General features: G+C 41.6%; 2 protein-coding genes and 2 long non-coding RNA genes across 11 annotated transcripts in view; 2 read left to right on the forward strand and 2 right to left on the reverse strand.

The window, feature by feature from the left end:
* Window positions 1-18,741, forward strand: part of CFAP70 (cilia and flagella associated protein 70) — a 170,969-nt gene extending 152,228 nt beyond the window's left edge. For 7 of the 8 annotated variants that reach the window (XM_073240876.1, XM_073240875.1, XM_073240872.1 and 4 more), the window contains 2 exons: window positions 17,180-17,227; window positions 18,602-18,735. In XM_073240876.1, coding sequence (XP_073096977.1) covers window positions 17,180-17,227; window positions 18,602-18,682 — 129 coding nt within the window. In that variant the 3' untranslated portion in view covers window positions 18,683-18,735. Of the gene's footprint in view, window positions 1-15,887; window positions 15,982-17,179; window positions 17,228-18,601 lie in introns of all 8 variants that reach the window. The other variant, XM_073240871.1, reaches the window with a different exon arrangement.
* On the reverse strand, window positions 11,227-15,888 carry LOC140850392 (uncharacterized). The gene is made up of 2 exons (XR_012133179.1): window positions 13,343-15,888; window positions 11,227-12,085 (listed from the first exon to the last, which is right to left on the reverse strand). It is a non-coding gene; the product is annotated as an uncharacterized lncRNA (long non-coding RNA).
* Window positions 16,934-19,908, reverse strand: LOC140850391 (uncharacterized). Its single transcript, XR_012133178.1, has 2 exons — window positions 19,485-19,908; window positions 16,934-18,774 (listed from the first exon to the last, which is right to left on the reverse strand). It is a non-coding gene; the product is annotated as an uncharacterized lncRNA (long non-coding RNA).
* A 26-nt stretch (window positions 19,909-19,934) lies between these two features.
* Window positions 19,935-21,556, forward strand: MRPS16 (mitochondrial ribosomal protein S16). Its single transcript, XM_017663179.3, has 3 exons — window positions 19,935-20,123; window positions 20,574-20,834; window positions 21,315-21,556. The coding sequence occupies exons 1-3, from the start codon at window positions 20,111-20,113 to the stop codon at window positions 21,455-21,457; spliced, it is 417 nt and encodes a 138-aa protein (XP_017518668.3). The 5' UTR covers window positions 19,935-20,110; the 3' UTR covers window positions 21,458-21,556.
* The last annotated feature ends 807 nt before the right edge of the window (window positions 21,557-22,363 follow it).

Genomic DNA, 22,363 nt, shown 5'->3' on the forward strand with positions numbered 1-22,363 from the left:
ATGGATGTTGAATTTTGTTGAATGCTTTTTCAGCTTCTATGGAGATGATCATGTGGTTTTTACCCTTCTTTTTGTTGATGTGGTGGATGATGTTGATGGATTTTCAAATGTTGTACCATCCTTGCATCCCTGGGATAAACCCACTTTATCATGGTGTACGATCCTCTTGATGTATTTTTGAATTCGATTTGCTAATACTTTGCTGAGTATTTTTGCATCTATGTTCATCAGAGATATTGGTCTGTAATTTTATTTTTTGGGGGGGTCTTTGCCTGGTTTTGGTATTAGAGTGATTCTGGCTTCATAGAATGAGTTTGTATGTATTCCCTCCTCTTCTATTTTCTGGAAAACTTTAAGGAGAATGGGTATTATGTCTTCTGTATATGTCTGATAAAATTCAGTGGTGAATCCATCTGGCATGGGGGTTTTGTTCTTGGGTAGTTTTTTGATTACCAATTCAATTTCATTGCTGGTCATTGGTCTGTTTAGATTTTCTGTTTCTTCCTTGGTCAGTCTTGGAAGGTTGTATTTTTCTAGGAAGTTGTCCATTTCTTCTAGGTTTTCTAGCTTGTTAGCATATAGATTTTCATAGTATTCTCTAATAATTCTTCATATTTCTGTCAGGTCCATCCTGACTTTTCCTTTCTCATTTCTAATTCTGTTTATGTGTGCAGATTCTCTTTTTCTTCTAATAATTCTGGCTCGGGGGGTTATCTATTTTGTTTATTTTCTCAATGCACCTGCTCTTGGTTTCATTGATTTTTTTGTATTGTTTTATTTTTCTCAATTTTATTTATGTTTTCTCTGATTTTTATTATGAGGTGAGTCTCTTGTAAGCAGCATATAGATGGGTCTTGCTTTCTTATCTATTCTATTACTCTGTGTCTTTTGATTGGTACATTCAGTCCATTTACACTTAGGGTGATTATTGAAAGGTATGTACTTATTGCCATTGCAGGGTTTGGATTCATGGTTACCAAAGGTTCAAGGGCAGCTTCTTTATGATCTAACCATCTAGCTTAACTCTATTATTAAGCTATTATAAACAGTGGCTGATGATTCTTTATTTCTCTCCCTTCTTATTCTTCCTCCTCAATTCTTTGTATGTTAGGCATTTTATTCTGTACTCTTTTGTGTTTCCTTTGACTACTTTTGTGGATAGTTGATTTTATTTTTTGCCTTTATTTAGTATTTGGTTGGTCTGCTTTCTTTGCTGTGATTTTATTTTTGCTGGTGACCTCTATTTAGCCTTAGGAATGCTTCCATCTAGAGCAGCCTCTTCAAAATATCCTGTAGAGGAGGTTTGTGGGAGGAAAATTCCCTCAACTTTTGCTTGTCTGGAAATTGTTTAATCCCTCCTTCAAATTTAAGTGATAATCATATTGGATACACTATTCTTGGTTCAAGGCCCTTCTGTTTCATTGCATTAAATATATCGTGCCATTCTCTTCTGGCCTTTGATGCTTCCGTTGAGAAGTCTGATGATAGCATGATGGGTTTTCCTTTATAGGTGATCTTTTTTCTCTCTCTGGCTGCCTTTGATACTCTGTCCTTGTCTTCGATCTTTGCCATTTTAATTATTATATGTGTTTATGTTGTCCTCCTTGGGTCCCTTGTGTTGAGAGCTCTGTGGCCTTCTGTGGTCTGAGAAACTGTTTCCTTCCCAGCTTGGGGAAGTTTTGAGCAAGAATTTCTTCAAAGACACTTTCTATCCCTTTTTCTCTCTGTCTTCTTCTCGTACCCCTATAATGTGTATATTGTTTCATTTGGATTGGTCACACAGTTCTCTTAATATTCTTTCATTCCTAGAGATCCTTTTATCTCTCTCTGCCTCCAATTCTCTGTATTCCTGTTCTCTGGTTTCTTTCTACTAACAGTCTCTTACACCTCATCCAGTCTGCTCTTAGGTCCTTCTATCAGTTGTTTCATTTCTGTTATCTCCCTCTGGACTTCATCTCTTAGCTCTTGCATATTTCTCTCCAGGTCCATCAGCATGGTTATGACTTTTATTTTGAATTCTTTTTCAGAAAGTCTGGTTATATCTATCTCCCCAGGCCCTCTCTCTACAGTTGTCTGAGTGATTTTTGACTGGACCAGACTCTTCTGCCTTTTTGTGGTGATAGAAGTGATTACAGGCAGGTGGCACATATGTCTGCTGGAAGAACACAGTCTTTTCCTCCTTGTTGGTCATGTTGCCCTTCTCATCTGCCTGTGCCATCTACCTGCACACTGGGAGCAGTCTCTGTGATAATCTCCTGAGCTGCCATGGGCATGGCAGCCCTCGGGATTGCCTAGCACACTGCAGGGTGTTGCAGCCACAGTGGGTATGTTCTCCTGTGAGAATGGCACCCCTTCATGCCTTACAGACCTTGCTTCAGCTTCCACTGCCTGTTCTGTTTACCTGCACACTGGGAGCAGACTCTGGGACAATCACCTGAGCTGCCGTGGGCAGGGTGGCCCTCGGGATAGCCCAGCACACTGCCGGGGATGGCAGACATGCCAGGTGTGTTCTTTTGTGAGAACAGCACCCCTTCATGCCTTCTGGACCTTGTTGTGGCTTCCTCTGATTGTCCTGGTTAGCTGCATGCTGGGAGGAGACTCTGTGTGATTGCTGCGGGTGGGGCCACTCTCTGGCTGCTGTGCAGCTGTGGTGGGTCAGCCAGTCTGCTTGCAGTGCCAGCTGGGGGGAAGGAATGGCAGGCTGCTTTTTGCCATGAGGGTCTTCGGGGCTGCTTTACCCCCCATAGGGTTATGTGGCCCGAAGTTCTTCAAGATTCCCAGCCTGCTGGGCTGACTGTGCTGGGATGATTTGGTTCAGCTGTTAAGTCCTTGTCCCTTTAAGACTTTAAAAAGCACCTGCTTTTTTTTGTTTCAGGGGGCTGGTTGTGCGGACCTGCTCATGGTCTCCATCTCGGATGTTACTTTTCTGTTTCTCTAATATCCAGTACACCATGCAATGTGTGTCTGTGCTCCAAGTGCAGATTACTAGGGCTGGTTATTTAGCAGTCCTGTGTTTCCACTCCCTCCCCACTCTGACTCTTTTTTCCCCCACTGGTGAGCTGGGGTGGGGGGAGTACTCAGGTCCCACTGGGTCTTGGCTTTCTATCTTACCCCCTTCGTGAGATGTTGAGTTCTCACAGATGTAGATGTATCCTGGCTGTTGTACTGTATCCTCTGGTCTCTCTTTTAGGAATAGTTGTATTTGTTGTATTTTCAAAAATACATATGGTTTTGGGAGGAGATATTTGCCACCCTAGTCATGCTGCCATATTGAGCCCCTCCCCCTTGGTCTTATTTTAAGGAAGAATTCAAGTACAGACACAAAAAGGTTGAGCAATAAGAATTTTATTGTGAAGTAAGAGTTCAGAGAAAGACAAGAGTACACACTGGAGAGTTGGGTGTGAGCAGACCCAGAGGGAATCATTCAGAGGAAACAATAGGGAACCTTTTTTATATAAAGGGAGATGAATATTCAGTGAGTAGGGTTAAGTTTCAAAGGGAGCTGGAGGCTTAAAGATAGTGGCATGGGAGGTGAGACAGAAACATCCTCCAAAAACCATATATAATATGAAAATATAACAAATAACTTACCCTGAAAGAGCAACAGGAAAGAAGGGTGTGGCAGACTGCCTACATCTGGGGAACACAGCAGACTTCATGTAAAAGGGTAAAGTACCAAAGCTGTGATCTGGTGGGAACCAAGCCCTTCTGCCACCCAAGTTCACCTGTGGAAGAGAAATGCAGCAGGGAGGAGTTGGAGGCCTAGGACTGTTGAACACCCAGTCCTGGAGATCTTCTCTGGGAGCATGAACCTATATTACATTGTGCCCTGGAGATTAGTGGGGTTGGAAAGCTGAGACAGGCAGAATACTTGGAGAGACTGAGATTTCAGCCACTTGTGGAGAATGGGCACCCACAACCAGCCACTCTGGGACAAAATAAAGGCAGGCACTCTGGGAGACTTCCAACAGTGAGCAGGCTGCTAAAGGGGCAAGGATTGTACAGAGCTTTCTGCTCAGCAGAAAGGACAGTTGGACAAAATAGTCCCAGCTCACTCATCCCAGTAGCTTGAGAACTTTCAGGGGCTTCAGGCACTCCATCCCCCTGGCTGGCAGTGCAGCTACAAGGCCCCTATTGCTATATGCAGCATTCCGCTCCTTCCTCCCGGCTGGCACTGGCTCACAAACTGGCTGCCTGTGTGTACCATTGCACCAGGCCAGCCAGAGGGCAGCCCCGCCAACGCAGCTGCAAGTGCATAGCACAGAGAGGTTCCTCCCTGTGTGCTTGGCCCACTGGCCCTGGCGGTGGAGGTAGGCACTGAAGCTGGGGTGGAAAGACCTCTTTCCTCCCATCAGGCAACAGCACCACTCCCCTGCAACCCCCACCATCTCTCCAGGTGCTGATCAGCTCCAGAGACTAGAGCTTACGGGCACTAGAGGGCTCCACTTACATATATGAAATGTCAAAGGAACCTGGTTCAAACCAAAATCCCACAAACACCAGAAAAAGGACCAAGTGAAACTGAATGCACCAATCTTCCTGAAAGAGATTTCAAAATAAAAATCATAAACATGCTCATGCAGGTACAGGAAAATATACAAGACCTCAGGGAGGATTTCAAGAATGAGATACAAACTTTGAAAAAGACAGCATCTGAAATGAAACATACAATGGAGGGATTTAAAAGCAGAATAAATGAAGTACAGGAGATGGTAAGTGAAGTAGAAATTAGGGAACAGGAATACAAATAGCTGAGGCGCAGAGAGAAAAAAGGATCTCCAAGAATGAAGAATATTGAGAGAACTGTGTGACCAATCCAAATGGAACAATATTCACATTATAGGGGTACCAGAAGAAGAAGAGAGAGAAAAATAAAAAGAAAGTGTCTTTGAGGAGGTAATTGCTGAAAACTTCCCCAATCTGGGGAAGGAGATAGCCTCTCAGGCCATGGAGGTGCACAGGTCTCCCAACACAGGGGACCCAAGGAAGACAGCATGAAGACATATATAGTAATTAAAATGGCAAAGATCAAGGATAAGGACAGACTGTTAAAAGCAGCCAGAGAGAGAAAAAGTTCACATAGAAAGGAAAACCCACCAGGCTATCATCAGACTTCTCAACAGAAACCTTACAGGCCAGAGGGAGTGGCATGATATATTTAATGCAATGAAACAGAAAGCCCTCAATCCAAGAATACTGTACCCAGCAACATTATCATTTAAATTTGAAGGAGGGATTAAACAATTTCCAGATAAGCAAAAGTTGAAACAATTTACCCCCAACAAAGTGTCTATACACTGTATTTTGGAGGGACTGCTACAGATGGAAGCGTTCCTAAGGCTAAATAGCTCTAACCAGAGAAAATGAAACCACAGTAAAGAGAGTAGAACAATTAATTACTAAGCAGAAATAATATAAAATCAAATACCCCTTGGACATAAACATGAGTGACTTCTTCATGAACATATCTGCCCAGGCAAGGGAAACAAAAGCAGAAATGAACAAGTGGGACTATATCAAGCTGAAAAGCTTCTGTACAGCAAAGGACACCATCAATAGAACAAAAAGGCATCCTACAGTATAGAATATATTCATAAATGACAGATCCGATAAAGGATTGACATCCAAAATATATACAGAGCTCACACACCTCAACAAACAAAAGGCAAATAATCCAATTAAAAAATGGGCAGAGGATCTGAACAGACAGGTCTCCAAAGAAGAAATTCGGATGGCCAACAGGCACATGAAAAGATGCTCCACATCGCTAGTCATCAGAGAAATGCAAATTAAAACCACAAGGAGATATCACCTCACACCAGTAAGGAGCGCCACCATCCAAAAGACAAACAACAACAAATGTTGGTGAGGATGTAGAGAAAGGAGAACCCTCCTACACTGCTGGTGGGAATGTAAATTAGTTCAACCATTGTGAAAAGCAATATGGAGGTTCCCCAAAAGCTCAAAATAGAAATACCATTTCAACCAGGAATTCCACTTCTAGGAATTTACCCTAAGAATACAGCAACCCAGTTTGAAAAAGACAGATACACCCCTATGTTTATTGCAGCACTATTTACAATAGCCACGAAATGGAAGCAACCTAAGTCTCCATTGGTAGATGAATGGATAAAGAAGATGTGGTACATATACACAATGGAATACTATTCAGCCATAAGAAGAAAACAAATCCTACCATTTGCAACAACATGGATGGAGCTAGAGGGTATTATGCTCAGTGAAATAAGCCAGGCAGAGAAAGACAAGTACCAAATGATTTCACTCATATGTGGTGTATAAGAACAAAGAAAAAACTGTAGGAACAAAACATCTTCAGAATCACAGAACCCAAGAGTGGACTAACAGTTACTAAAGGGAAAGGGACTGGGGAGGATGTGTGGGAAGAGAGGGATAAAGGGGGGAAAGAAAGGGGGCATTACAATTAGCATGTATAATGTGGGGGGAGGCATGGGGAGGGCTGTGCAACACAGAGAAGACAAGTAGTGATTCTATAGCATCTTACTACACTGATGGACAGTGACTGTAATGGGGGTTGTGGGGGGGACTTACTGAAGGGGGTAGCCTAGTAAACGTAAGGTTCCTCATGTAATTGTAGATTAATGATACAAAAAAAAATCAACTACCCCCAAAGTCAGTCAAGGCATAGACACAGAGAATAGAATATGATCCCTAATATATAAAGAGTGGAAGAGGAAGAAAAAGAAGGAAAAAAACCCTTTTTGATTGTGTTTTTAATAGCCTAGTAAGTGAGTTAAATTAGATTGTTAGATAGTAAGGAAGTTACCCTTGAACCTTTGGTAACCTTTGGTAAAGCCTTCAGTGGCAATAAGTACATACCTATCAATAATCACCCTAAATGTAAATGGTCTGAATGCACCAATCAGAAGACACAGAGTCACTAAATAGATAAAAAAAAAAAACAAGACACATCTATATGCAGCCTAGAAGAGACTCTCTTCAAACCCAAAGACATACACAGACAAAAAGTGAAGGGATAGAAAAAAATATTTCATGTAACTAATGGAAAAAAGAAGGAATTGCTGTACTAGTTCAGACAGATTAGACTTCAAAACAAAGAAAGTAACAGGAGAAAAGGACATTATGTAATGATAAGGGGGTCAGTCCAACAAGAGGATACAACCATTATAAATATCTATGCAGCCAACATAGGAGCACCTACATATGTAAAAGAAATAGTAACAGAATTAAAGGAGGAAATAGAATGCAATGCCTTCATTTTAGGAGACTTCAACATACCTCTCCCTTCAAAGGACAGATCAACCAGACAGAAATAAGTAAAGAGACAGAGGCTCTGAACAACGCATTAGAACATATAGACCTAACAGACATCTACAGAACACTCTACCCAAAAGCAGCAGGATACACATTCTTCTCAAGTGCACATGGAACATTTTCAAGAATAGATCATATACTGGGCCACAAAAAAAGAGCCTCAGCTAATTCAAAAGGACTGAAATTGTACCAACCAGCTCCTCAGACCACAGAAGTATGAAACTAGAAGCAAATTATGCAAAGAAAACAAAAATGCCAAAAAACACATGAGGGTGAACAACATCCTTCTAAATAATCAATGGATCAATGACCAAATAAAAACACAGATCAAGCAGTATATGGAGACAAATGACCACAATAACTCAACACCACAAAATCTGTGGGATGCAGCAAAGGCAATGCTAAGAGGGAAGTATATTGCAATACAGGCTTACCAATACAGGAAAGAAGAACAATTCCATATGAACAGTCTAAACTCACAATTAATGAAACTAGAAAAAGAAGTACAAATGAGGCCCTAAGTTGAAGAAGGAGGGACCTAAGAAAGATTAGAAAAAAGAAATAAATAAAATTGAGAAGAATAAAACAATAGAAAGAATCAGTGGAAGTAGAAGCTGGTTCTTTGAGAAAATTAACAAAATAGATAAACCCCTAGCCAGACTTAAGAAAAAAAGAGAGTTTATACACATGAACAGAATCAGAAATGAGAAAGGAAAAATCACTATGGACACCAGAGAAATACAAAGACATATTAGAGAATACTATGAAAAATTATATGCCAACAAATCGGATAACCTATAAGAAATGGTCAGCTTTCTAGAAAAATACAAACTTCCAAGACTGACCCAAGAGGAAACAAAATCTAAACAGACCAATTACCAGCAATGAAATTGAATTGGTAATTTAAAAACTACCTAAGAACAAAACCCCTGGACTAGATGGCTTCACAGCTGAATTTTATCAAACATTTAATGAAGACCTAATACCCACCTTCCTTAAAGTTTTCCAAAAAGTAGAAGAGGAGGGAATACTCCCAGACTCATTCTACGAGGCCAGTACCACTCTCATAGTAAAACCAGGCAAAGACACCACAAAAAAAGAAAATTACAAAGCAACATCCCTGATGAACATAGATACAAAAATACGCAACAAAATATTAGTAAACCGAATTCAAAAATACATCATAAATATCATCCATCATGATCAAGTGGGATTTATTCCAGGGATGCAAGGATGGTACAATATTCAAAAATCCATCAACATCATCCACCACATCAACAAAAAGAATGACAAAAACCACACAATCATCTCCATAGGTGTTGAAACAGCATTTGACAAAATTCAACATCCATTCATGATAAAAACTCTTAACAAAATGGGTATAGAGGGCATGTACCTCAACATAATAAAGGCCATATATGACAAACCACACCCAACATCATACTTAACAGCAAGAAGCTGAAATCTTTTCCTTTAAGATCAAAACAAGACAAGGATGCCCACTCTCAACACTTTTATTCAACATGGTTCTGGAAGTCCTAGCCACAGCAATCAGACAACACAAAGAAATAAAAGGCATCTAGATTGGCAAGGAAGTTGTTAAACTGTCACTGTTTGCAGATGACATGATATTGTATATAGAATCCCTAAAGAATCCATCCCAAAACTACTAGAACTAATAGCTGAGTTCAGCAAAGTTGCAGGATACAAAATTAATACATGTGAGTCTGTTGCATTCCTATGTAATGATGAACTAGCAGAAAGAAATCAGGAAACAATTCCATTCACAATTGCATCAAAAAGAATAAAATACCTAGGAATAAACCTAACCAAGGAGGTGAAAGGCCTATGCCCTGAAAACTACAAGGCACTCATGAGAGAAATTAAAGAATGTACCAATAAATGGAAATATATCCCATGTTCATGGATAAGAAGAATTAATATTGTCAAAATGGCCATCCTGCCTAGAGCAATCTACAGATTCAGTGCAATCCCTATCAAAATACCAATGGAATTCTTCAAAAAACTACAGCAAATAGTTGTAAAAATTCATATGGGACAACAAACGACCCCAAATAGCCAAAGCAATCCTGAGAAGGAAGAATAAAGCTGTGGGGGAATAATTCTCCCTGACTTGAAGCTCTACTACAAAGCCACAGTAATCAAGACAATTTGGTACTAGCACAAGAACAGACCCATAGATCAATGGAACAGAATAGAGAGCCCAGATATAAACCCAAGCATATATGGTCAATTAATATACAATAAAGCAACCATGGATATACAGTGGGGAAATGATAGCCTCTCCAACAACTGGTTTTGGCAAAACTGGACAGCTATATGTAAGAGAATGAAACTGTATTATTGTCTAACTCCATACACAGAAGTAAACTTGAAATAGATCAAAGATCTGAATGTAAGTCATGAAACCATAAAACTCTTAGAAGATAACATAGGCAAACCTCTCTTGATTATAAACATGAGCAACTTTTTTTCTGAACAAATCTGCTTGGGCAAGGGAAAGAACAGTAAAAGTGATCAAATAGGACTACATCAAACTTAAAAGTTTCTGTACAGCAGAGGACACCGTCAGTAAAACAAAAAGACATCCTACAGTATGGGAGAATATATTCATAAACAACATATCTGACAAGGGGTCTACATCCAAAATATATAAGAACTTAAGTGCCTTAACACAAAAAAAACAAATAACCCTATTAAAAAATGTGCAGAGTATCTGATCAGACACTTCTCCATAGAAAAAATTCAGATGGCCAACAGGCACATGAATTACTAATTATCATCATCACTAATTATCAGTGAAATACAAATTAAAGCCACAATGAGATATCACCTCACACCAGTAAGGATGGCCAACATGCAAAAGACAAGCAACAGCAAATGCTGGCAAGGATGCGGAAAAAGGGGAACCCTCCTACAGTGCTGGTGGCAATGTACATTAGTTCAATCATTGTGGAAAGCAATATGGAGGTTCCTTAAAAAACTAAAAATTGAAATACCATTTGACACCGGAATTCCTCTCCTAGGAATTTACCCAATGGAACCAAGATCTCAGATTCAAAGAAGACATATGGACCCCTATGTGTTTTGAAGCACTATTTTCAATAGACAAGAAATGGAAGGAACCTAAGTGTCCATCAGTAGATGAATGGATAAAAAAAGATGTGGAATATATACACAATGGAATATTATTCAGCCATAAGAAGAAAACAAATCCTACCATTTGCAACAACATGGATGCAGCTAGAGGGTATTATGCTCAGTGAAATAAGCCAGGCAGAGAAAGACAAGTATCAAATGATTTCAGTCATCCATGGAGTATAAGAAGAAAGAAAAAACTGAAGGAAGAAAATAGCAGCAGACTTACAGAACCCAAGAATGGACTAACAGTTACCAAAGGGAAAGGGACTGGGGAGGATGGGTGGGAAGGGAGGGATAAGGGGGAAAATGGGGCATTATGATTTGCAGACATAATGGTAGGAGCACAGGGAGTTGTGTACAACACAGAGAAGACAAGTAGTGATTCAATAGCACCTTACTATGCTGATGGACAGTGACTGTAATGGGGTATAATGGGGGAGTCTAGTAATCATAATGTTGCTCACGTAATTCTACATTAATGATACCAAAATATAAAAATAAAAATAAGCCAGGTGGAGAATTACAGGCACTAAATTATTTCCCTCATTTGTGGAGTATAACAAAGCAAAACTGAAGGAACAAAACAGCAGCAGACTCACAGACTCCAAGAAGTCTAGCAGTTACCAAAGTGGAGTGGTGGGGAAGAGCGTGTGGGGAGGGAGGGTGCAGGAGTCCAGCTCCAGCCCAGGGGTGGGATGCCCGAAGGTGTAGGACAGAGTTGGCGTATGGAGAGACAGGACACAGAGTCAGTTGGAGGGGGTCTCTCAACAAAGTGCTGATGACAGCTTTATTTATACCATTTTGCACAAGGATATGATTATTTTTTATTTGTTCTTTTGATTAACAAGCATAGGCAAGCTTTTTTCTTTCTGTTTCCTTCTAATCTATACATGGTTAGCCAAGTGTTAGACAGGTGATTTTTTTTTTCTGTTCCTTGACCTAAACTTTTCTTAGCAACATGGACTCTATTGTGTTTTGTGTTTCTATGCAAAGCGGTTTCTAAGTAATGCATGTGACCACTCACTGCTACAGTTAGCTAGGCAGGTATCATCATCTATATTTTTAATGTAATGGGTACATTTTATCTCCTCATAATATTTATTCTATCATAGGTAGATGCAAGATAAAGATAGAAAGCATGATTTAGTGCTGTAAGAAGGCAAGTGTAGATGATCAGGTTTGTGCCTATAGACTAGGTATTAATCCAAGCCAGACAAGGGCAACAAAACATCCACGGGGGTAGACAATTTCCATCAAAACTGAGGGGGTGAGGTTCTAAGCCTCACCTCTGTTGGCCCCCATTTTCTCACCAGATGGCCCCCCTGAGACTGTGCCTGTTTTAGGTTGTTCCTCCCTTGAGGAATTTTACCCATCTCTGGCTAACCAGCCATCTTCCGGGGCCATACAGGGAGATGTAAAGCTGGTGAGAGAGAAGTAATATTCTTTGAAAAGGTTCGTCTTTCACTTCTTTGCAGATTTATGTCCTGTGGCTTCCAGGCCCAGCACTTGTCTTGAGGTATCTTTACCACTTGGAAGAATTATGGTACTTGGTAATTTCACATATGAGGCACAAATTCTAGTAAAGGGCTGTAATTAGGAAGAAGAAAAGCTGTAGAAGCAGCAGAGGGAAGAAAATATGAGATGGATTAAATGTCAGACTTAAGTGTCAGGGTTGTTCCATTCAATAGTCCCTCATAACTCTTATTTCTCTAATTTTCCTATAAAACTCTTCATCACTAATTTCACTAGCATTGCAAACAAGGGGGGCATTCCCACTTAGGTGGAGATGGGGTAGTCAGTGTCTGACTAGCTACCTGCAGGTTTCGATATTCCATGCCAAGATCGCCATCTGGCCCCTGCATGTTCCATCCTTCAGGAGCACTGTCCTGAAAATCTTTTGGGAAGTTTATGTTCTCCTCCTTTCAGTGCTGCTTATCAAAGGTTAGCTTAGTCTTTGGCAAAAATGCAAGCAAAAGCAAAGCCAATAGTATAATGGAGAAAAACAAACTCAAGGTGGGTAGTAGGGGGAGCCACCTGCGAAGGCCCCTGCTTTGTGGGGGTCTTCCTCCAGCCTGATTTTTGCTTGAGTGGCATGGCTACCAGCAGGAGGGAGAAGGGGATTGGGGGTTATTATGATTGGTGCACGTGGTGTGTGTGGGGGTCTTGGGGAAGACAGTGTAGCACAGAGAAGACAAGTACTGACTGTGGCATCTTACTATGTTGATGGACAGTGATTTTAATGGGGTATGAGGGCAACTTGATAATATGGGTGAATGTAGTAACCACAATGCTTTTCATGTGAAACCTTCAATAAGAGTGTATTATCAGTGATACCTTAATAATAAAAAAAAATTTCAAAGGTAACTTTTTTTTTTTTTTAGTTTGGGCTTGCTCCACTCTCACATGGGGTTGGAGGAGTTTTGGCTCTATTTAGTTTTCCTTGGAACTGTCAAGGTGCAGGGAGGTAAGATTTTTACCTGTCAGTGGTGGAGGGCTATGCTCTTTACTTTGTCAATAAGTGTATAATGTATTTTGGAACTAGCTATTTTTAGCCAGTCTGCTATCTATATTCTCCCTCCCCTCATCCCTTGAGAATAGTTTACAGGGATGTGTAGAATGTAAGCAAGCATCTGGCCAAAAGCCCCCTCCCCTTCCCTACTCATGTCTGGCTATGTACCTACTCTGACATTCAGACTGTGAAAAATTATTCTACTATTTATGTGTCTGTGCTCCCAGTGCTAGGGCTGTGTATTCATCAGTCCTGGGCTCCCTCTTCCTCCCCGCTCTGCTCTGACTCCTCTCCTCCCACCAGGGAGCTGGGGTGGGGGGTGTGTTTGGATCCCGCTGGCCACGGCTTGTATCTTACCCACTTCGTGAGGTGCTGAGTTCTCGCAGGTGTAGATGTAGTCTGGCTGTTGTACTGTATCCTCTGGTCTCTCTGTTAGGCATAGTTTAATTTGTTGTATTTTCAAAAATATATATGGTTTTGGGAGGAGATTCCGCTGCTCTACTCATGCTGCCATCTTGGCTTCTCCCCCTAGTCTGCTATTTAATAAGGATTCTCAATTTTAAGTGGATATAAATTGGTACAACTACTTTAAAGTAAAATATGGTATAATTACATTCATATCTACTAACTTAGCAATTTTATATCTCTATACATTCCAAAGAAAAATACCAGAAGACATGTACAGGGATGTTTAATGTAGCATTTTCCATACTAGCCAAATAAATAAATAAATAAATAAAAGAGTATCATTTTCTTTCAAAATTGTTTTGGCTACTCTGGATCATCACATCATTAGGGCTTCTGCCTCCCTGTGGCAAATGTGAAACAAATGTAATAGTGATACAAAAAGATGAGCTGGGAAAAGTCCTTTGAATTCAGTCAACTCAGGTGGGAAATCTTGAAAATAGATAGTATAGGATAGTCTTTTGGGTAATGAAAGTTTTGAGAACTTGTAAAAATTCACAATGAACTAGTACTGATCAGGAAATTGGACCAGATATTCTCTAAGTTGCCTTCTAGCCTGAACATTCTGTGATGCTCATATTTATGTTTACACTGTCTGTGGGGAAAAAATAACTTTCTGACCAGGATTCCCGCCGGCTTGCCTTAATAGTGCCCATTATGTATATAGTAAGAGCATGTTTACATATTTATGGGATGTTTACCTGCAACAAAGCTGCTGGTCAGTCAAGGGAGTACTTTCCCAGGGGGTGGGTAGAGAGGAAGCACTCATTCTCTCCCCTGCCTGTGTTCCTGGCATGTAATTGGTCAAGCATCCATGAGGGAAGCTCACACGGGAAAGGACGGAGGGGAGCGAGGAGAGACTGGGGTCCATTGAAGCTCGTGCTGAGGAGCAGGACCCGTAGCTGGCCTGGGGAGTGCATTCGAGCCAGCAGCAGTGAGAATAAATGCACCAACCCTCTTCCCCCAACTTTTTGCCCTTGTCTTTCTTTGGTCTCATTGATTTCATAGAGAAATTGGCCTGGGAGCCCCTCCTCCCAGAGCTACACTTAACCAAGTGACTGTGCATACTCTGTTACGTATAAACTTGTGAAATATAATAGTGAATTTGTGTTATTCTCATTTATCTCCTGAGTGCTTCATGCAAGGAATAACTGGGAGTAGTTAGTGTTCTCATCCTCTATCCAGATATGCATGGAAGTAATTCCAGTATCTGCTTTTTTTAATGCATAGATTCAGGATGAAGTGTTAGTTAAAAACTTGAACTCAGGAGCCACAGTGCATTGTTTTAAAACCTGGTTCCTCCACTGATTAGTTTCAGAACCCTGTGTAGCATAAGTTCAGACAGTTTTTTTTTCCTTTTTTGTAATGCAAGTGCCTGACTTAAGCTTTGATTGCTGAGGCACCCATTTCAAAGAGGACTATCTCTAGTAAAAACACTGCCAGGCAGAAAACTAAAGAGCGAGCCAGGCAACCTTACCCCATTGAGGCACCTCTGTTTTAGAGATCTTGGTTGATTTTTTTGGTAACTGACTATCTGGGCCACTTGTTTTTTTCTCTTCTCCACCTTAAAATTCCCACTCTTATGTTTAAATTCACCAATAGAGAGCCCAAAGAACCCTAGGCTCCCACGCTTGGGCCTCAATAAAATCAAAACCCCAGGTCCACGCCCTCTTGCTCCCTAGCTCTCTCTGTCTCCACCTGAGACCTTGCTGTGTGTTCCCCATATGAATGTAATTTATAGGTCTTGTAAGTTGTAAACCTTTCATTTCTTCAAAGTTTCCTAATGGTTTTTCTAAAGGACAACTTGAAATCATAGTAAGAACCACCAGGGTCTATCCAGTATTTGGATCCACAGTGAAAGAGGAGTATAGAGAAAATGGAAACTTCTGACCAGTATACCAGCCTGGCCTCTATATCGCCCATTGTGTACACAGAGAGCCTGTCTGCATATCTATGGGCAGCAGGTTGTTTACCAGGGACAGAGCAGCTGGTCAGTCAGGAGAATACTGGACCAGGGCAGGGAAGGAGGGTAAACATCCATTCTTTCTTATCCTCAGTTCCTGATAAAATTGGTTAGCATCTGCTAGTCACCACAGAGACCCACCCATGGAGTTTCTCCTGGTACTAGGGGCAGGGAAGCAGAGAATGGGAGAGTGGAGAAGAGCAGGGAAAGTGGAGAGCCTAAGCAGAAAGCTTAGGAGGGTGGAGAAGTAAAGCCTAGAAGGAGAGCCAGGAGAGAACAGAGGCTGGCAGAGAGAAGCTGTGGAGCCCAATGCTAGGAGAGGATTAAGCCCATGCTGGGGAGGAGGGAGCAGTGCCAGGGCAGGGAGACACTAGGCTGTCTTTGCCACTTGTACATAGCTAGGTGACCACCATGAGAATAAACGTATGAACCCCTTTTAATGGCCCACCACAACTTGCTCTTGTCTTTATTCAGTCTCAGCAAATTCATAGTGAACTTGCCCAGAGGAGGGAACCTCCTCCTCCCAGAGCATCAGGGAGATATCTGTGGGAAGCTCACCACGGCCCAGGTGAGTGCTCCAGGCATTTTTAGCCAATAGCATTACACTTGTTAAAAAGACACAGACCCAACCTGGCGTTACTTATGCTAGGCTGTGTCATCAAACTGGGGTTTCATACCTGAACCTAATTACAGTTTCAACCTCCCCCAGAAATGTAGTTGGTTAAGAATTTTCAGGTAAGCATCACCAGTAAGAAAATCTATCACATGAGCCTCCTCCACCTTTCCTAAAAGGTAATGAAGTAATCTGTAAGACCCCCTGTAACTCCAGGGGAAGATATGTTCCCAGCCTGGGGCAAATAACCTTTGGAGCCAAAATCAGTCAAAAGGAGAAATAAAGTGGGAGAAACCCATTTATTGCTTACAAGCAGTCGTGTACTTCTGCTCACCCGTGTCTCTCGTGATCCAGCTGCAAATAGGACCCCACTACACCTCTCCGGTCCAGTTATGCCCTTGCTCCCAAACCCCCTTGTAATCACCTATTGATATGGAGGTGGACTACTTCTCTCCACCCCTTGGAAACACCTATTGATATGGAGATACACAAGGCCAGGTGAGAGATTCTGGAAATACTGCAATTTTACCCACACAGCCTATTTTTGACCTTGTTCAAAACAATCCCTTCTTTTCTCCTGCTTTCTTTTCCCCCAAACGCCTAGTTATAAAGCCCTTCCATTTTGTACAATTCCTTGGAGCATTTCTACTTGCTGGGGAGATGCTGCCCCATTTATAAATTGCTTAATAAAGCCAATTAGAACTTCAAATTTACTTGCATGAATTTTTTCTTTTAATACTTTTCATAGTCTGAGACTGGCACAAGACACCCTGGTAAGTTACTGTGTTTAGGTTTCTCTGTCTGTAAACCAGGAATTAGGAATAGACGTTATACCCTAGGTTTGTTTTGAGGGTTAGGAGTGAGAGTATGTAAAGCACTTACAGCAATATAAACAATTAAAACAATGTAAACCACAAAGTAAGCACTATGTATTAGCTATTATTAGCAGAATGATTTAAATAAACTCTGAAAGGAAAAAATGCTGTGTTGTCTTTAAGCTTTTTGAAGTGGAGAGATTTTTTTCATAGATATATATAAATTCAAAGATTCTTAACTAAGATGTGGAATTCTCTGCTTTAGGCAGAAATGTTTGTGGCAATGCACTTGCCCACCATGTTTATGTCATTACCACCAGGTGCTTCTCCTTTTTCAGGCTGGACGGCAGCTGGAAGCTGAGCAGGCCTACAAGTACACAGTGAAGGTATGATGCAGGTGCCTCTGCTGTTTGTTCTGTATTGAGGCTGGAAAACTGGGAGGAAGGTGCTGGTTTAATTCAGGCCTTTACAGCATTTCATATTATTTTTCTAGAGGCTTTTCTTACCATCTTTGCCATTATCACAGGGATGCTGGATTTGGAATAATAACCCACAGGTTACCATGGGGGTTCTTTTTTTGTACTTCTTTAGAGAATTTGGTTTAATAGAAGGACAGATGGCCTGGGAATCAGTATTCCTGAGTGATGGTCCTAGTTTTGTCGTTAACTTACTGGGCCTTATTTTCCTCATGTGTAAAATGAAGGTGTTAGTCTAGTCCAAGGGTCAGCAAACTTTTTCTGTAAAGGGCAAAATAGGAAATATTTTAGGCTTTGTGGACCAAATGATTTCTTTTACTACTACACTCTGTCCTTGTAGTGCAAGGGCAGCCATAGACAATACAAATGAGTGGGGCTGCATGTCAAAACCTTACTTACAAAACAGGCAGCAGTCGGGATTTAGCTCATGAGCAGTGGTCTCCCAAATTCTATCAGTTACAAAGTGCAAGTAATTTAACTTGAAAGAGAGTGGCTTAAACATATTAGTTGTTTTATTTTTCTCATCTAATGGAAAGTTCAGGGGTGGTATCACAGCTACACCATGTCAACAGTGACCCAACCTCTTTCTAAATTTCTGCACCACTAATCATAGCATGCAGTTTCCATCCCTCATAGTTGTAAGTCAGCCATTGTAATTTCAGCCACCATATTCATGTTTCAGGCACAATAAAAAGCAAAAATGGGGGAAAAGATAAAGGGGCCATGCTATATTACTTCCTTTAAAGAGCAATATTAGCTTAACATTTCATTGGTCATATTTGGTCCTAAGACTACCCCTAGATGCAAGGGAAACAGGAAATGTGGCTTTTTTTTAAACCTGTTTGCACTGCTGCCCTGAAAAGAAATGAAGATTTTATTAGCAAAAAAGGAGAAGGGATATTCAGTAGGCAACTAGATTCTAAAATTAAATTAAGATCTAATATCTTTGATTCATTTCTGTCACCTGCCATTAGACATATTACATATTAGTCAAGATACATTGGGTGATAATGTGAACTTTCAAAAATAAACTTATTATTTTACAAAAAATTGCACAAATTGTTAATGTTCTTACCACTTGATGAATTTTCATAAAGTGAACATGTAACCAGCAAAATGTTCTGAGTTCCTTTCATGGCATTTCCATGAGGTAGGGAATATAGGAAAGGCCAATTCCATCCCAAGGAATTACAACCTTTAGCTGTGGCCCCACAGCTATGTAGGGGTCTCTACATAGCTGTATCAGGCATGACAAACGTCCTTCCCTTCCTTCCTCTCATGCAGCTGAAACTGAAAGATGAGGCTCTGCTTGCAGAGATCCACATGGTACAGGAGACCGTTGGCTTTGGAGACCCGTCTTTTTGACATCCTTCCAGCTGAAGAAGTTTTCTGTATGGGACTCAGAACTCCTTTCCTTCTGAGAGAAATTAAATCCTCAACGTTGCACCATATAAGGCCTGGGAATGGAGAACAGAAAGAATTTTTACCCTTGATAGAAACCCACTCATTTACTTCCATTGGCTATCTTACTGGATTGCTATGTTACTGGATGTTTTACTGACTGACAATAAACTAGATGACAATAAAAATGGAAATAGATTAAAAATTCATCAGTGTCGTTCTGGAATTGATTAAGGTATACATAAAAGTACTATTTATATATATAATTAAGGTATAACGAGTTTATTATTAGGGTTTCTGGTGAAAGCTTATCAGCATCACTCTGATCCTGGAAGTGAAATGCTAGGGTCTCTGGCCAGGTTCACTTACTCAAACTTGGGAATTAAGGCATCTTTTTCTAAGGAAGGTCTAAAGAAAGAATGCCATACTGGGTCACTGTGTGAAAGCAATGAGTGTTAACTTATGTCTAGGCTCTGGATCCACAGTGAAGTGGGCAGCTGAATAGGAGATCTTTTGCTGAAGGTGGAGTCTCCATCTCTTGATGGAGCCCATTACTCTGTAACAGATACAAAACTCCTCACAACTTAGGCATTACTCTAGGGCTAGAAATGACAAAGGAACCACACTTGACCCGTCTTCCTGGATCACTGCACAGCAAAAACCCCACTCTACCCCCCTTTATCTTTTAAAGCAGGAGGCAGAACAGGAGGAAGGTGAGAAGCATAGCAGTAAACACAGAAGGATAAAATAAGCGATATTCACTCACAGTCTCTCTAGCCTCGGCCTTAATGCTACCTCCTTTATGAAGTTTTCCTGAGGCACCAAGGAAGTATAAGGTTTTCCCTCTCCTCTGCACCTCTAGCACCGTGCAGACACCCCTAGTTACTCCGGTGTAACCGGTCTCCCTGCCAGACTGTGAGCGTCTTTGCTGGGGAAAGGGGCTCATCAGTGCGCCGTCAGCACCGCCTTCCTCAAACAGATGCTCAGAAAACGTTCGCAGGAGGGATGGATTTGTGAAGCACTTCTGACATTCTCTTCGCCGTTCCCAGTATCTTCCCAACACTCCGCACTCCGGCAGGGACCCATAGGACATAGAGGACCAGCCAAACCACAGGGCTTCAAGCAAATGGCAGTACGTCTGTCTTTGCAGCAGTTTTAAGGCCGGTTAAGGTTTATGGTGTTGCATTATGGGAAGTGTGGGGATAGCAAGCGGAAGAGGCGGGACGAGTGGACGAATCACTTCCGACACCCAGGCGCTAGGGCCTGCGTTGCTGGGGGCGAGTCCGGTGGTCCCCGCCCCTGCTGGAGGCGGTAGGGTTGGCCCGTGCGGGCGGCGGGACGGGCCGAGGCGCCACAGCTGGCACATAGGCCCCCGCGCGTGCCGGCTGCACCATGGTCCAGCTCAGTAAGTGGCGGGCCGCGAGATACTTTCCGGGCGTTCGCGGCGGCTTGGGACGTGCGGCACCCGGCGAAACAGCGCGCTTCTAGGCGAGTTGGCAGTAAGCCAAGCCTGTGACAGCCACGCAGCTTTACTTTTGATCGACCCCTCAGTTTTTTTTCTCACTGAATTCTCGTTTAAACCCAGAAATGAACTGCGTTCATTTTATAGATAAGGTAGCTGAAGCTTCGACATGGTCACAGAGCTATTAAACGGCAGGCCTGTGCTGAGTGTACTGGGGGATGAGGAGGAACTCATTTCTGGCTGGAGTGCATAAGAGGAATTTCACAAAGAAGGTGTTACCTAACCCGGTATCAGATTGACAAGAACTGGTTGGGAGTAAGGACATTTCAGTGGAGGAAGGGGATTGTTTTATCTACTCATTTTGTACCCTCCGTTCTTGTGTCTTAACCACAGCTACTCTCCTCTGCAAGACCTACCACGGAGGCCACTTAACCATCCGCCTTGCCCTGGGCGGCTGTACCAACCGGCCTTTCTACCGCATCGTAGCTGCGCACAACAAGTGTCCCAGGGACGGCCGTTTTGTGGAGCAGCTGGGCTCCTATGATCCACTGCCCAACAGTCATGGAGAGAAGCTTGTTGCTCTCAACCTGGATCGGATCCGGCACTGGATTGGCTGTGGAGCCCATCTCTCTAAGCCTGTGGAAAAGCTTCTGGGTAACTCAGCTCTAGCTTTCCTTGTTAAGGGCATTTTAAATTGAAATCAATTCCAGAATAATGAGAATTCTGGGTCATTTTCATTACCTCCATGCTACTCAGGTCTGGAATGAGTGCTGAAGTGATATAATTGCCATTTTGAATCTGGAGATCCCTTTCTTTGACTCCTTTGTGAGATTTTTTTTTAGGTGACTGGGATTTTATGCTAAAAATGAGAATAATGTGTCTTGAATGGCCATTTGTCAGTTTATTTTTTTTTCAAGTAAAGGGGACAAAGTAGACAACATCCATTGTCTCCTTGAAGTAAATGAAGGGGAGGGAGTTGGGGGAAGAGGTAAGACAGTTTGACAAGTGAGGAGCATGTTTTAAATCCATACTCTAGGTCAGGTCTTTATTAGAGTTCAGTTCTGTGAGGCTCAATTCCCAGGGAACCATTAACTTGTACTATGTTATAATGACCGAAAATCCCCTTGCTTTTAGGTCTTTCTGGCTTTTTCCCTCTGCATCCGATGATGATCACAAATGCTGAGAGGCTGCGACGGAAACGGGCACACGAAGTCTTTCTGGCATCTCAGAAAACAGACACAGAAGCTACAGAAACAAAAGCAAGTGGACCTCATTGAGCATAGCAGTGCGAAGAAGGTCAAAGTCCTTTTAAAACACTTGTGCAGAGCTCTTTTTCAATTAGATTTAGAAGTCAATAAATGGAGTTTTCCAAATCACTCATGATCTTCTGACCTGGCCTGAGCAGGGCCCACAGAGAGATTGTTCTTGTCTGTCAAAGAGTTGGGTCTAGGTCCTAATTAGCTTTTTCAGCTTTCATCTGGGGGAAAGACTGGCTGTGGGATGGGTTGGACTTTGAGTTGGGCCCTGGGTCTCTTGTGCAACTTTATACATAGTCGGCTGCCTTCCAAGACTACCCTGTTTCAGATTCCCAACCAGCCTGTTTATAGCCCATCCAAGTAATTCCTTTAATTATTTAATGGTCATCCCACCACCTCAAGAATACAATGATTTGTCTTTTTTTCTTAATTGAGATTTATATTGTCTTGCTTGACTCATAACCTCAAAGTTACAAAGGTAGATTTATGTGCTTTTAGGCTGCAATAGCCTACTTTTTAGGAGTGAGAAACTGGAAGAAAGCTAATATTGTAAAGTACCTAAATATATTCTAGGCCCTTTACATGCAAGGTTATTTGTGAAGATTATAAGGTATCATGAAAGTAGGTAGGATTATTTGCATTTTTTTATAGAAGGGGAAGCTGAAGTTCAGAGGTGGAAACTCGCCCAAGGCTGCATAGTTTTAATATTTTGCAGATCTAAGATTCAAACACCAAGGTGCCTATCTGAAAGAGGCCTGACCAACATATTTATTGTGGGGAGCATAAGAGGAGGGACATGAGCAAGGATGAAGGGCTTTTCAAAAGGTCATTTAAAAGGCAATGAGAGAAAATGAAGAAAAAACAAAACAAAACAAAAAGACAGTGAGAGAAACGGGCTTAGGTTTCATGAGTTTGGTAATAAAAATG

This window comes from Manis javanica, chromosome 7, assembly GCF_040802235.1.
Source record: "Manis javanica isolate MJ-LG chromosome 7, MJ_LKY, whole genome shotgun sequence".
In the NCBI taxonomy this organism is placed as follows: Eukaryota; Metazoa; Chordata; class Mammalia; order Pholidota; family Manidae; genus Manis; species Manis javanica.

Excerpts from the sequence above, each read along its gene's own strand:
- MRPS16 (XM_017663179.3), top strand. Across the intron at positions 20,835-21,314 it reads GCCTGTGGAAAAGCTTCTGG|GTCTTTCTGGCTTTTTCCCT; the intron begins GTAACTCAGCTC and ends CCTTGCTTTTAG.